The 16,995-nt window shown below is 38.7% G+C and overlaps 1 protein-coding gene across 1 annotated transcript in view; it reads right to left on the bottom strand.

Moving 5' to 3' along the window:
* ALK (ALK receptor tyrosine kinase) overlaps positions 1-16,995 on the bottom strand; it is a 321,448-nt gene that overhangs the window by 214,489 nt on the left and 89,964 nt on the right. Inside the window, exon 3 of the mRNA XM_075749445.1 lies at positions 11,445-11,609. Within this exon, the coding sequence (XP_075605560.1) occupies positions 11,445-11,609 (165 nt within the window). The remainder of the gene's footprint in view (positions 1-11,444; positions 11,610-16,995) is intronic.

Genomic DNA, 16,995 nt, shown 5'->3' with positions numbered 1-16,995 from the left:
ATTATTTAAACAGCTAATTCCTCAGGAAACTTGATTTAACAATGGCATGATAACACTAAATATATTTGCCTTGACTAGCTGGATAGATAAACCAACAACTACAGAATTAAAAATGTTTTTCACTACTGTGTAATTAGGCAATAAGGCTACCAGAATGATCTTCTCTTCCCCCCCGCCCCCCCGATCCAAGAAAGTTCAGTACGTAAAATTCCAAGCTCTGTGTGTCACAGTAAACTTTCACCTGTAATGAAGTGACCTTGCTGACATGCAGAATCAACCCAGGCAGGCAGAGCCTGCCCTATCCACAGTTGGCAGCCTGAAAAGCTGAAATTTTTTAGGACAGTCAAACATAAACCATCCTCTGCCTCCTCCCCAAATACTTTCACACCTTTGAGAAAAACCCCGAGAGTAGAATTAAACCTGCATCATAATGTTGTTTTAACATGGCCTTTTTATTTCTTCAACTCTGAATAAACACCTTGAAACTAGAACATCCTTGAACCTTCAGCTATTCAAAATCAATACCACAGTTCTGCAGCTTGGGCTTTTCTCCAATAAACAAAATTACTGTGACAGGTGAAAAGGAATTGTGTTCTAACCCTTATTATGCTGTTTATGTGCCTTGCAAGACTCCAAATGACTGCCAGAGACGACTGTGGTACGCAGCAAAATACTTCCCTTCATTGCCTGACCTTTCCACTTCCCCACTGGAAGTACACAAAAGCTGCAAGATGACCCACACTAAAACCAGCATACAAAGCAAGTTATTGTTCTGTCTTACATCAGGTTTATTCTTTTAACATAGGCAATGGCAAGCAACAAAACTTCTGGTTCTGCTGTTTGAACACCTCTTCAAATCTGGAGAAGTCTACTCATAATCTTGTTTACTCATGTTTACACCAGATAATTTAGAAAGACAGCCTCTCACAGAGGAGTGGGAAGATCTGCTTACAGCCATAAAACAGGAAGAAGGAAAAAATGCAGATCAATGGCTAAAAGCCTACTATCACATTTCTTGAATTCTTATGGAAATGCTGTTTAGAATTAAGTGGTGCTTGCTTCTCTCATCTCTGTTGTGACACTGGAGCATTCAGCTAACAAAGCTTACTTTCATCTGGGTTTGCAAGTGATACAAACCCATTAATATCAACTCAAAATGATTTTTTAAAAATAGTCTTTTTTCATTTTAACAAAAGAACATCACTCATATTCATCTTCTTTTAAATTCTGTTTATTTAGTGAAGGTAAAAGACAAAAGGTCAAGCATTTCCAGATTTGCTTGCACTTGACAGACAAGAAAGGCTGTGCCGCTGAGACTAAAGGGACTTAAGGGGGACTTAGGGAAAGCAGTTTCTTTACACCGAGGAACGCACAACATAATTCACTGCACAGAAAGGCAGCATTCCTCAACATAGGAATGGTGTCTAGGATTGGAGATCCCAAATCAACAAGAAGATATTGTAGTATGTATCCCGGCAGACTTGCAATATGACATGGAGGACTATATTCTATTGCTCCCCTCAGCGCAGTCCCTGACACAAGCATGCCTGCATAGTGAGAGAATATTCTGGGAAGTCTGGCCCCAAGTTTGCTTCCCTCTCCTACTCTCCCAGTATGGCCATTCTCATTTTTGTACACAATACCATCTGTTTAATCACTGTGCTCTCAAAACAAGCAAACAAAGAAAACAGATGAAACTTCAGGGATAGCTTCTAACTCATAATTGAATGGATGATTATTCATTAGAACCTAGGCAAGTTGCTTGGGGCTGCCTAAACAGGCATCGCATGGCATTAAGAAAAGTTTTTTTAAAAGATACAAAACAGAATTCTCACTTATCTTTAACACTGCAACCTTCTTTGGTTACTTTGAGTAGGATAAAACAAGCATGCTCCATTTAAACTGCTTTAAGAGAAAACTCGAGGATTATACAGCTAAGCCTATAGGTCCTCCTCCCCTTTAAGGTAAAGGTAAATGAAATTGCTTTGGTCAACTCTTAACAATTCCTGTGAATAAGATTTAACCTCTAAAGGTATGTCTAAGGGAATACTTCTTGCAACACGTCTGAAGTAGTACATTCAATTGTATCTTTCCAGAAACGAGGTATTATACAAACATTGGTACCAACTTATCCTTTACAGATTTGCATCTAAACAACTCAAATGTCATCAGAAAACCAAGGACAGAAATAATAAAAATTGATCTTTTCTTTCTTTACCCAAATTTACCCATCTAGATTAGGCAAAAAGGTCAAGCTGTACTTGGGTTTAGCTTAGCCTGCCCTAAGATCCTGATCGAATTGTGATCTTTTCTCTATCACAGTTCCAAATTAACAATTTTTTTACTTCTGTTTAATTATTCAGGCTTTGTTCTTGGCAAGAGTCACAGCAGTAAAACTTCTTAGCTTTCAGAGTTCTGTGACTCTCTTTTAATGTATTCATTCAAGCATAGGTGTGTAAGATAGCTACTGCAACCCAACAAGAGAGACATTATCATTGATGTTAAGAACAATAGCAAAAATATTCCAGTTCTTGTCAATTTACTGATGCTTTTAACATAATCTCACAGAATAGGTCTGTAGAAAATCCCACATGATGATGTCTATTTATCCTAAGTGGAGCAAGTTAACTTCATGACAAAAATACCATAGAGCAACAAGCATCTAACTGTTAGTACTAGTTACAGTGCAAGAGATACAATACTTTTGGCGCAGCTAGGAACACAACTCACCCCAGGGCATTGATTTAACCACACTGCACTTAATTTCTCTTTAACATGGAGAAACACTTGTCCCAACTCTTTAGAACTGCTCTACTAAAGGCACTTCACACATTCTCAGAGCCTCATAGGTAAAGTATTAAAGAAGCACAAGTTACCGTAATAATTGGCAATGGATATAATCAGACTATGATTGGTAAGGAGTGGCAATACACAGCCAAGTGGCTACAAGGCTTACAGTGTCTTGCTGATACTTCTTTATCATACATTATATTTTTATGTACAGAGCCACTTGTGTGAGCTGGCTTGGTAAAAAAAATAAATATACGGAAAATAGAGGTGTCAGGCTAGAAAGAAATTAAACTATCAAATAACAATTTATTAATTCACTCAATGTTCTTTGCACAAATATGAGTTTACTATACTTGAAGTTCAATTTAAAAAACCCCAAATGCAACATATGCATGAATGTACACAAGCATTCAGGGATAAAGAACACTACCCCTACACCACAGAGGAGAAAAAATAATTACAAATGCATGTTAATCTGGTAGTCTTTTTCTATAAAAAGGTCAAACACAGGCAAAAGCAGGAAACGTTTCCCTCCAGCTGTCCTTTTAGTATGTTTGATCTTGCCAAGAAGAAAGCATCTCTAATAGTGAGAAAGAGACCATTTTACAACCCATTTATTCTTCACTGTCTATGCCTTTTCTGGATATACTTGTTGAAGTACATTAGTCACAGGTATGCAGCAAGCCATTAGAGCATACTAACATCTGATACACACTGAAATTAATTTTTCTTTTTCAGCTTGGGGAACAGAATGCCCCATGTTGAGTTGCATGCAAGTCTTCACTGAACTAAGGAATGAACAAACAAGACTTCTAAAATCAACAAACCTACGTGCTAATCCATAGTCCGTATAAATACAAACCTATTCTATAAACAAACACAGTGTCCTACAGTGAGGCAATAATTTGCCTCTTTAGAGCAGGCTCATTAAAGGGAAATAATTTTGCAATAACAAAGCACAAGTGTAGTACTGATGAGAAGAGCAAGCTGCAAAATGCTAAGAACATCTGGTCCATTTCTTGTATTGACAGAGTATGATCTGGAATCTGACCATCATAAAAAGGCTGCATTTTTTTTCTTTGCCATCCAATGGATACTGGAAGCAAGTTCGGTTTGCATTTTATGTATTAATGTTGCATAAATTCCTATGGGGCTCTGTTATAATACTTGATATACATTGCCATGTTAAGTATCAAAATTTAAATCTCTAACTAGAACAGCCAGAACTATTCACTGTAAATAATTTTTTTTTTATTTTAAAACCCTCTCTGTTTACAAAGAACTCGATAGTCATCCCTGCAAATCCTTAAATCTCCTATTTGCAATAAGATCAATGAATAGTTTTCAGTCCATGTGTTGCTTCCAGATCTCACTTAATTCTTCTACTACTTCGTTTGTGGTATGTAGCTACCCTTCAACTCACACACGATTATTTCCAGTGACTCAATGGCTAAATCTTAAAGAGGAAAATAACTAACAGAAAACCGAATCCCACTTCAACTAAACAAAAGTTTACAAATCTTCATAGGATACCTATGGTTTATCTGAATGCTTATAAATAATAAAACTGAGGTGGCATCATACCACAGCAGTATCTTTTCAAGTACTATTCAACCATCTGGATTGAATCTTTGCAGACTCAGATGATCCACATTCTTCTCCAGCATTACAGACAGGGGTGCAATAAACATTCGGATCTGCAAGTTTTGACAAAAAACTTGCAATAGGTTCAAAAACATTTTTTTCTTCCGAAACAGAAATTCTCCTGAGAAGGCAACTCTGATGATTTTTTTTTTCAGACTCACCCTGTCAAAACCTCAAACTCCATGTATTGATTTACTAAAGAAAAGAAGAAATACTCTGATATCTTGTTTAAAAGACATATAAGATAGATCAATTCTATGAGATCAAGGCTTATCCTCAAACCAGTCTTAAGGATTAATGTAAAGGGAAGACACTTGTCTGTCTAGCATGAGCCCAGCTACTCTCCCTATCATTTATTCTTTCCCCTGGTAAATAGCTATCTTTTTCAGAAAGATTTTTTTTCCCCAATTTTTAGTGGAATTGTGTTACAGATCTTTTTTCTGCTTAAGAGTCCTACATGAAAAATAACTTCTCAACTACTTACTTCTTGCAAGCCCACACTGATTTATACTCTACTGTTTTGTTAATAAAGTGATAATCTGAAACAAAATATTATTTATTATCTTTTATTATCTGCCTCATTCTTCTTTGTCTGAGGAATCATAAATTAAAGTCAACAGTCATTTTATAATCCTGCAGTTCATTATCTCTCATTTGCTAATATGCTCAGTGCCTTAGCCTTGCTCCATTTCTTTAGTAATAATTACAAAAACCAAAACCACATTAACACAATGTGCAGATACTTCTTGTTTTAGAACTTACATAAGAGCTTTTCAACTAATCAGTGGCTGGTTAGGACACTGTCCTCATTCATCTCCCTCTTCCCCTGCCATCCTTCATGAAAGTTTAATCTACATTTTCCATCAAGGAGTTGTCTCAATTGGTGTTCACATTTGCAGAGTGGCTTATGACTTTTTTGATTCTTATTTGAAATGGTGGTCATACCTCCTCAACTTATCTCTTCATCCAGAATTTTTATCAAGTAGCTGCATATTTTCATGGCCCTGAAATCTTCAGATAACAGAAGCAGAAATTCACTTACTTTATCTAGAATCACAAGATTTAAAAGAGAAGCAGGCAACTCACTTGCATCACCACAGTCAGGAGTGGTCAAGCCTCTAATCCTTCAAGTTTAAAACTATGCTTACAGTTGGAAATAGATCACACTGACATTTTATCAAGCACAGATCTGGATCCAGTTTGTGTGTATTTGTTTTGGGTCCAGCTGCTGCTGGTCTTTCCTCCTTAAATACAGAAGATTAACTTTGCAGTAGTGGTTCCTCTCTTTCTCTTCCTTGTAAAATTTGACTCGGCAGGAAGCCATGACTGCACTCCAGATCAGGGACCACAATTATTGCCATTCACAAGTCCATGGGCAACAGAGCAACGCAATGTTGCTGACAGGAAGCTGAGGCAGTGCCTCTCTAGAGTTAGGAAAATACAAGCACTGTGATGAAGTAGCAGGAGAGATGAATTCTGGAAAGACACACTTTCTGACGGATGTTAAACCACCTGCCACTCTGAACTGTATCCTAGAGGCCCCACAGTACAGAAAACCCTAGGTTTGAATCAAGAATTGAGAGGCACAGAGTTTATGGCTGGCTTGACCCATCTCAAGTTTATCAGAGAGGCAAATGACACTTTCACTTGAACATGTCCACACAGCTGCAAAATGCAACCTTCCTGGTCTACAAACTGTCATTCTAACCACAAACTGGGTTGTCTAACCTGCCTCCTTAGGAAATACTGCCACAGTTGCAAGATCTCCAATTCCTCATATTTGATTACGATAGACTGCAGTACATTTGCTGGTATAATATATTATGAAAGATCATAAATAATTAAGAATTAATCACACTTGTCAAAATAAGTAAATGCAGTCAGTGATGCAGAATGCTTGAATTTTTTATAGCATCTTTTTGCTTATTCATGAATTAAAAGAAAAGAAGTCTAGTAACCCACAATGGATTGCCTACTCATTACATCACATACAGGCCTGATTCAGATCCCAATAGTGGAAGTTTTCCTGTCAATCTTTAGCACATCAGTGGAATTTTAACCTTAAATCTCTGATCCTGCAGAAAGTTATATAAGTTTGACTTGGAAATACTAGTCGCTCCAGCAGATCTGCATGTACCATGCAGGGCCTAGCTGGCAAATAAATCAGTGATTCTATCACCCACTGGTCCACTTACAAGATGAGGGGAATGGAGGAAAGTGAAAGCATTTTAGCACAAAATTTCAAAAAAACCTGAAAACCCACAAAGTACCTTGACAGCCTCCCTTCCATAGATTTCTATAGACAGATAGTCCTGCAATTCTTCCTACCAAATACCCAATGTTTTTGCATGGTTCAATACCATTCACAAGGCTTTAAAAGAACAGCAAATAATACTAAATGTTTAAACTGGACTCCCCAACTTGTTCCAAAACTGTTAGTGCATTTATTTCCTTTTTCAAAGGGAAGAAAAAGACTGGACTGGAAGGTGAGGGAGGGACGCACCACCTCACCAACCCTACCAGCACAACCCGAAGATTCACTAACTTCAGACATCTGGCTCTAAAAACAGACAGGTGTAGTAGATACATAGGAAAGAATATATGAACAGGGAGAGCAAACAGTTGTACTTCTCCACCCCTGGCCTTCAGGGATCTTTTGTGCAAGGACTTTCTGAGCCAGAAAAGGTAGTCTTGAGAATTTAGTAGCCTATTTTTCTTCCCTGCATATATCCCGTCAATTTGCATACCCATAGAAGGTTTTAGCACCAACAATACCCTGTGGAAAAAGGTTCTACAGTTTTACCGTTTGTTACATACTGAAAGATCTCCTTTTGTTTTGAACCTGGCACCTACTAATTTCATCTGATGCCATCCAATTCTGTATTAGAAGTAATGAATACTCCTTCTGTACTCATCCTTTCTGTGCTTAAATAAAATCTTGGGAGTTTATATAAAAAGATTTGTAAAGGTTTAAAGATTTTAGAAAATTCTGTGATTTTTATAAAACTCTGCCATGCAGTCTCTTCCAGGCAAGATAGTCCTAGTTAATTTAAGAGTTTCTAAAAGACAGCCATCACATACTTTAGATCATCCTTGTTTCCGTTCTTTTAATAACTTTCCCAGCTGTACTGAACAATTTTTGATGCACGGGAACCAGAACAGAATGCTGTATTCTAGATACAACTGCCCCACGCATTTATACTGTCTATTTTCACATTTATACTATTTTCTACTCCCTTCCCAGTAAGTCCCAAGATCACGTTTACTTTATGACTGATACTGAATTTATGTTTTCACAGCTCTATTCTTACCCCAAAATCAGCCTGTGATTACAACCAGCTCAGAATCCGTCCTTATATATGCCAAACTCTGCACATTTCTCCCATTCAAATAATCTATGCTGAATTTCACCTGCCACTACTATCCAGTTAAGCATCCTTTTTCAACTCCTTGCAAACCAGACCTCCAATCTTTTACCCTGCATAATTCAATATCAAACATTACCACCTCCCCATCTATCCCTACGCAGAAGATCAATGATTTGTGTGACACCACATGTTGAACATGTCAAGTGAGCAGGGCACTCAGATATAACTGTAACCAAATGTTGAGACATCTGAAACTAGATCTTCCTCTAGGTAACTCGATCCACGCTTACTTGTTCTGATTCCTAGAGACTGAGCTGTATCATGCTGCAGGGACAGGGGCAAAAAATACAGAAGTTCTTTCAATGTCTCTCTTTGGGAGATCTACCAATTATTTCCTACTGAACCTTTTACAGAAATGTATATAAAGCACAATGAATCATACCCATTTGTCTCAATCAATGTCTTGACATGGCTTGATAGCCAAGTGACAAGGATGAGCTAAACCATCCCAAAATCTAGTTACGCTATCTGTTTATCTCTGTGCATTACTGTCTGCAAAGGAGATGAAATGAGATTGAGATAATTGGAAGTACAATTTGCAGGAAACAGTGGGGGCTGGAATTACCGTGCTTAATTATTTCAGATTGAAACAGACCACACAACTATCTGTGCCAAGCAGCTGTAATTAAAGTGATTTAAAATAGAGAGATGCTAGCTCCAAGTGTTGATTTTCAAATGAGTCTTTACACACACATGAGTTACAGTCATCTATGAGTTGCAGACCTACAGCTCTACTGAAGGGCTCAAGAAAAAATTACCACTGACTATGTCCAACGAGCCTGATAATTTAAAAAACAAACAAGCAAGCAAAGAAAACACCCCAAACAAGCCACTCTGCTACCCCACAAATCTAAATCCATTCAATCACTTGCCCCTCGGAATGGGAGAAAACAGCAGAGAACAAGCTTCAGCCTAAATTGCCTATATTCCAGATGAAGAAAAAAGCTCTCCAAACTTTGGACTTAGAAATAGAATTTTATCCCAACAGGCAACTGGAAATCATCAACCAATACTGCCCTTGTTTTTGGGCTACAGGGCCAACCAACAGTCTCCCCTCTTCTGCTTTGACAGATGTATAAAACTGACTAAATACAGACAAAGGTATAACTTTATCCAAAAAAATCCAGAAGAAACATACATCGACAATATGCAGCACCGCAGGGACCTGGAACAATATATTTATTTTCTCATGGGTTTTCCCCATTTTTTTCCCCACTTCAGGAAAGTGATAGCTACTCTTCTCAATTCAAAGCAAGCAGGTTTTAATTCCTAAATTTCATCAGCAGCCAGCTTGTTCTCCTTTTTCTTAAATTCTCGTGCAACAGCAGACACTCAGATCTACCTCAAACTTTTGCTTAACTGTATCTTTGTAGCCAGAAATTTAGTACGCGCACGTATGTTCTCTGATGTGAAAATCAGAAGACATTTGCGTGCATCACAAATGTGGTCTAGCTGCTTTACACAGGACACAGATCCCACCAAAATGACTCTGTTTGCTGATGAATCAGTGCTCAAGCAACGGGCCTTAAAAGTTAATTTAGAATGGCTATCTGGGGAAAAGTACTATGCTATTGATATGGATGAGAAAACAGAATTAAAGAATATGAACGAAAGCAGAACTGAAACTTTTCCTCTGTATTTGCCTGAACATAAGAATTGTTACAAGCAGTCAGATTGCAGGTCTGCAAAGTCAAATGCCGTCTCTGACACTGGCTACTAAGAAAAGGGTCCTTTCACTTCCAGTTTTCTTTATAAGAGGCTTCTTGAGTCAGGGACTGTAAACAGACTGTTGAATTAAATAACCAGTGATGAATGTATTCTGCAAGAATTCATCTGATCCTTCTTTACACTCACACATACTTCTGGCCTCCAGAACATTAATTCATGCACCTTATTACCACTGTTTGTTCAGGTACTACATGAAAAATATCTTCTCTTGCTTGTTCTATACCCGGCACCCACTAGCTTCATGGCTGCTTCCCATTGCTCTTCAATGTGCATTTTTATGGACCTCTAAGTCCTACCATCGCAGACAGAATAAACAATCTTTGTCTGTTTAGTTTTTCCTAGTATGGAAACTGTTCCATATCCCTGATAATCTTTGTTGTCCTTCCCTATACCTTTTTGTTCTATACCCTCCTTGCCTGGGTAAAGCTTGTAGCCCTACCTCCCCTGTTTCCATTTTGTAGCTCCATTCTCATCAACACCACCCAACCCTTACAGGGAGGGGTTTCAAGCACATGTCACTAACAGCTGGAAGGATGTTAAGAATTTCTCCGCTTTCCCAGGATTAGAAGAGCACAAATACATCTAAAAATCTTTTTAGCACTTTTAATATTAATGAAATACGCTGCTGTTCCAGATATAATCATGAGCAAGAAAAATAATTCCAACAAACCAAATTTTCTTCCAAGCAAGGAGAAAAGTCTGTTGCACTCTTTTTTTTTTTTTTCATGCTTCCTACCTCTATTTAGAGACAGGAACTTTTTTCTTTTATTAAGGGCAAAACTCATCTTTTGTTTTCTTGCCAAATAGAAAACCTAAGCCCTGGACACAAGGATGTTGCCTACAATGGTCTGCAAACAAGCAAGCAGTAAACAGCACCTAGAGCAGACATAAAACCAGACTACTTTATTCATCTCTTCCAACCACTGAATGACCTTGAACATAGTCATCATAGTACTCTTCTCATCTGTCCTGGTTTCGGCTGAGATAAGAGTTAATTTTCTTTCTAGTAGCCGGTACAGTGATGCGCTTTGGATTTAGTATGATGTTTTTACAACTGTTTTCATTCTGTGTTCACAACAGAAAACACACTGATGTTTTTAGTTGTTATGTCTACACTTGTGCCCTGCCAGGTGCACAAGAAGCTGGAAGAACACAGCCAGGACAGCTGATGCAGGCTGGTCAAAGGGATATTCCATACCATAGAACATCATGCTCCGTATACAACTAGGGAAGCGAGCCAGGATGCGGGATCACTGCTGAGAAACAGACTGGGCATTGACATTGGGTTTTTTTCCTTCTACATGTGGTGAGCAATTGCATTTGTGCTTCATTTGTATTATTGTTATTCTCTTCCTTTGTCATCCTATTAAACTGCCTTTATCTCAACCCATGAGTTTTTTTCCATTCTCCTCCCCATCCCCTTGGGGAGGAGGGAGCAGGGAGGAATGGTGAAAGAGCAGCTTCATAATGCTTAGTTACTGGCTGGGGTTAAACCACGACATCATCCAAATACCATCCATGGCATGGGTCAGCCCGATTCAGATTTCACACAATACTATTTGGATATTTTGCTTCCCATCTATATGGTTCAGACTGCCTTTACACAAAACCAGATCCTTCATGTGCAGAATGACTCCCTTTGTCCCAGTGTCCCTTGTGACACTTGTTTGCATTCATTGTCTGTTGCAACAAAAGCATTATAGCTGTCTTAAGTATTTTAAGAGAACGTTTCTTTGGGTGGGGTTTCAGGGGGTTTTGGTAGGGATTTTTTTTTTTTTTTAGGGGTGGAGAGGATGTTTTCTTTTTAAAACTAACCATTACATTGAAGGCGTTACATGGTTGTATCCATCTTACCTTTAGGTGTATTCTCAGAGTGATCTCTCTCTGGCCCATCCAGGATGTTTAGCTGCAAAATCTCCTCCGCGTTCACTCTGACCCAGGCATTGTTGGGGGTTTCCTGATCTTTTGAGGAAATGGAATATTCCAGCTCACAAGGAGATTCAAAATTGCAGTCAAATACTGAAAAAAGAAAAAAAGACATAAAATATACCAGGTTAACTAAATCCAGCTTCCTCTATGCTGGAAGGTGTTTATACACACTCATTTTATACCTTAGTAAAATAGGGCTTGCTTTTTTCCACAATGAGGTAGAAAGATATGGAGGAAGTCCATAAACAGACAGTCAAAACGGTGTCCGAAATGGACCACAGAGAGGTTCATTATGCAGGTAGCAGCAAATCAAGAGGAAGGCCCATGGCCCAGCAATTCCCCTTCAGGACAGATAAAAGGGCAGCACAGGCTAAAGCGGGGAAAGGTATCACCTAGACTGAAAGGGAATAGCTTAGTCAATTGATAAAACGGGACAGAAAGCCAGTTTCTTCTGGGATGCTGGTTCAAATTCAACCAGGACCATTGTAGTGCAAAGACTACTAACATGCTTTGTAGTCACTTTCCATCCCAGTGAGCACAGGACTCTACAAAGTGAGTCACACATCCTTGGCATATGGGACATGCCGGTAGCCATAGGAACTATACCCTGCGAAGCAACCTTCTGACCCTCTGGGTTTGAAATGCTTCACTGAGACCGTAGAAGCAGCAGAAGCTTGATCTGCTGCCGCAAAACTTTAGCCTCCAGGCAACACAGCCAGCATCTGCCTCCAACACAGACATTTCTTTTGAGATGTTTCTCTTTCAGAAACCAATTACCCTGCTGGTGCAACTATGATTCAGTTCCCAGTGTCCAATTTACTATCACACCATAATTCAAGATGCTTAACACAACATGCAGTGATAACCTGCACAGATTTTTTAATCATCAAGATTGCTAAATTTTCTGGAATGCCCTGCATACATTTGCTTTTGTCACCACAGTCAGCACTCAACACAATATTCAGTAACAGAAAAAAACTATTTCTGAACTAACTCAATGTTTCTGAAAAGGCTAGATCCATTTGAAAAAGTCCACCAAAAAAAAATCCAGCTCTTCTTCGGAGTTTTTTTACCCTGTCTACTGTCCTGCCATAGCTATGCAAGTGGAACAAATAATCTGAAATGACATTAGTCCAATTAACTAATTTTTTAAAAAACTCCAATTACATTCTCTATTAAGCATCTAATTTCTTCTTAGTGTGCACAGATTTATGTAGTTCAGCCTATTCTCCTGGCGATATAACATTTTCTAATCTGAAGGTTAATACTCTTGCCCTCTCACTATACTTTTCCCAGCTAATTTGCCTTTTTAACAGCAAGCTGGAAAAAGCAGAGTCTATTTTTCCAGTTCGTATTTGATTTTCTTAATCAGGTGTTTTATCATTCACTCAGCATTTTGAATACTTCACACCACCACAGAAACCACATAATGTAAGGAATCCATATACACCACAAGCAGCAGTAACAAGGATTATAGACACTTCCTTAAATCTGAATGCAAAAGTCGCTACCCTTTTCAGGCCTCTATGTCATCAATATAAATTTCATGATACACAAAGCACACCTCAATTTAGGCAGCAGGGAACAGTGGATATATTCATGCTATACAGTTTACCACTGCAATATCATACTCAAACCTCAGACCACTTATTTCTAGTCCCTTAGATGTTCTTCCAAAAAAAAAAAAAAAAAGAAAAGAAAAACAAACCTGACATTTTTTTAACCCTATAAAGTGTTAAGAGTCTATTAAACTTTGTATCAAAGTCCAAATGGACAAAAGAGCAACCAAACGCTCAATTACATGTTACAGAAGATATATCATCATTACTGTATAGTTTATTTATGAGGAACAGCTTGAGTAGTGTGTGCTTTAAGGTACTGTCAGAAAAAAAGGTGGGGGGACAAACACAGCTCATGCAAGGACTTTTTTGACGGAACCCACAGGACGACAGAAGGGAAAGACAGCCCAGGCCAAAGACAACACATGGCAAGAGCAATCATTTCAAATCAACTGTTTCATTCTTCATGGGCTTCTCTCCCCCATCAGTATCTCATATTATCATGAGTTTTCCAGCAGTCACTCCTTGCTTCCTCTCCTCTCCCATCCAGTTGCTGGGAACAGAAGCCTTTGTGCTCTCTTACTGTCTTCCCCCAAGCAGAAAAGCCCTTCATGGATATCCACAAGGCGCTCTCATTTTCCTCCTCCAGTCCTTGCCCCCCAAAGAGTCTGATTACGGTGCCTACAAGCACTCGATAGTCAGCTCAGCTCCCCTGTTCAGTCTCGCTTTTTAGAACCTCCTCCTCAAAAGAGAACTATCAATTGGTTGTGCAGCCCTTAACACAGCAGGCCTCTGACCTACAACTGGGACAACTTAATTGGGGTATGTGATTAAATAACAGTCATCACATTTAGTGTTATGACCCCTGCAGACAACTAAAGCCTCTGCCTGAAGCAGGGAAAGTAAAGGAAAAAAGACAAGTAGCAATACCATTTCCTTCCCTTGCAATGAATAGCCTACAGAGAAGTGGACGTGATCTAACATGCCCATTGCGGTCAAGCCAAATGGCCTTTACAACATGTTATTCCTCGAAAGAGGAGGAGATCCTTGGCTCATACATTTGAGAGCATCTGCAATTTAATGAAAACATACTTCCATCTTTTACAGAACTTGATAGTCTGCCCCCCATCACCAGAATATCTGCACTCTTCATAGGCTCTTATTTAAATTAATCTCATATCAGACACAAATTTCAGTGCTATTATCCTATTCAGTACAAAGAAATGATGACAAAGAAATGCTCTGATGCAACACAGCAAAGTCTATGCAAACAGCATCCAGTCTTCCAAGCCTAACGTTAACTTCCTACCCCTAGGCTTTCCTTTTTTCACAACGTCCTTCGCTACTGACAATGTAATATACTTTATAAAAAAAGCATTATATACAATACATACTTTTTTAAACTGCTAAACTGCTTTTGGTGTGACAGCTGCTACAAGACCATATAAACCAGATTTGCAAATACAGAACCTTCACAATATTTTAAATGTTGCCACAAATCACCATTTTTTTATGGATCTGCATAAGAAAAGGTCTTTCTCCTTCCTTTTTTACTTTTATCTTAACATGTTTAAATGTGACATGGAATTTATTTTTTCCTTGCCCAGCTAAGCACATAAAGATGTAGCCATGTGCCTTTGGAAACTGAATAAAAGCCATTCTGCCCTTTTCTGAAAAACAGCAAACACTGCAGGAAAGGTAATTAAATCTAACACAACTTATAGCGATTATTTCTTAAACCTACTACCAATATAAATTGACTAGATACAGAGCTTTAGGACTTGAATAGTGTGCTAGTCAGTAAAGTAGCAGGTTTTGTGATTTTTGGTGGGTTTTTTTAAAGAGATGTCACAAAGATTTATATCCAGTATATGCATTTATTCCACAACTATATTGACATAGATCCTAAAGGCTCTAAAAGAACTTACGTTCCAGCAAACTGCAAAGTCTCTTTTTAAATATATTGCAAAAACACCCAACCCCTTGCCCAATAATCTTTTGCATCTGCAACCACTGGACTCTAGAGAGACAGAAGAGCTCATTTATTAGAAGTCTATTTCATCATCATTACATCTTTAAAGAGGAAACAAAAGTGATGCTTATAATCAAATAAAGGTAAACACCTGTTTAAGAAAGGCTATAGATATCAATCATTTCAGTTTCTGGTATGTAAGAAGATACAGGATACCAACCACAGACTGAAAAGTAAATTAAGCTACTATTCAGTTGGAAAGACAGGGGAATCTGCATGTGTGTCTGATGATGTTAGAGTCTTGGGAGTGCTTCAATTTATTTTTAATCAACGTACCCAACAGCAATAATTTGTGCACAAACAACTAAAATATCTGGCAACTACATCTGTTTCAATTAAACCGATTAGAGTTTTCTAATAAAGAAATTACTTAAAATAGTAGTATAAATAATATGCCAAAACACAGTAATCTGCAGGAAATATCCTTTCACATTGCTGCAGGTCAGATTATGGATCATTCGCTCTTTGGATCATCTTAGGTCATTTGTGTAAACACACATCACAGAAACATGCCTTATTTAGAACAAAAATAATCTAATTTGAAAAGAGATATAAAAAGCCTGTTCTTGTTAAGAAACTACTCTGATTATCCTTTCTTCAGCTGCCCAACAACAGATAGGTTTATTTGTTTTAAACCATATCTCCCTTCAACCACAAAAATCTTACCAGCACATAATTTCCTCTTAAGCTGTTCCTTTCTAGTTCTACATGTGTCTGACTTAAAAGGGTCCTTTTCACTCCTGGTCTGCTGACTCTTACAAGTCACTCCTCCTCCATTACTCTCAGCTGGTCACCACCTCAAAAAGGTGTGGTTGCTTTCTCACCCCTCTACAATAGACAAGGGAGCAGGTAGATGTCCTCTGTTCTCAGCAGGACCAGCTTAGAGACATACATCCTAACTGACATCCCATCAGCTTAAACATGACTAATTTGTACTACATCTGCAAACATAAATGCACAATGTAGAGGTCACAGCGATCAAAATGGGACCACAACCTCCCTCAAGAACACACCTCCTCCAGCAGGAACAATTGCAGCAGCAGTATAGAAATAGATAAAATATTCTTGTGCAGGATGCCTTTTTTATTCAAATATTGACAGATACTCCTTGTGGAGGAGACATAATTTAAATTGTATAGTAGAGATGTGCTCTGCTGAGTGAGCTCTGAGACCTCCATCAATACCCACTAACCTCTATTATACTCATGTTATAAGGCCTATAAGCTTTTAATTTATGACAGGGAAATGACAAATTGATTTTCCAGTTATTAATCCTAGGGACAGAGCCAGTTCCTAAAGCCTCCTCCATTCCCTCTGGGTAGAAAAGGGCACAGGCCATTCAATATAAGGGTTTTGATTGCCTTATCAGGCCCTTCTGAATTTCTGTCCGCCAACATGGGGGTGCATGTGTGCGGTCATGCAAAGAAGCCTACAGCAATAAGTATTTCTCTGTGAAAATGGAGCATAAATAGGAGACCATGCTCTCTGGCTGTCAGCTCAGCAGCCTGCTGAACACCCAGGAGGACCTCATGGAAGAAGGCACACCAAATACAAGCTGAGCAATGGCCCGCTGGCACAAAGAAGGGGTGAAACTCTTTGCAAAAGGATCCCTGGTGCCACCTTTCCACTGTGTGACTGGAGGTACAGCAGCAATTGAAAATGAGTGAATCCACCACAGGATGGAAGGGCATGGGGAAAAAAACCCAAGGGGAATGGGAAAAGGCATCAGTGGTCACACAAATTAAAGAGGAAAAGCAATTGTAGGGTTTAACTGCCTTGTTCCTGCCAAGAAAGCCTAGAGACACTTTCACCTACTTCCTTTCGTTGCTCAGGACTGACAAAGGGCAAACTGGCACATTTTAAGGGACAGTTAGACACATGTATC

Source organism: Balearica regulorum, chromosome 3 (genome assembly GCF_011004875.1).
Source record: "Balearica regulorum gibbericeps isolate bBalReg1 chromosome 3, bBalReg1.pri, whole genome shotgun sequence".
Taxonomy (NCBI): domain Eukaryota; kingdom Metazoa; phylum Chordata; class Aves; order Gruiformes; family Gruidae; genus Balearica; species Balearica regulorum.
The sequence above is the reverse complement of the archived record's forward strand: the minus strand, read 5'-3'. Positions and strand labels throughout refer to the sequence as shown.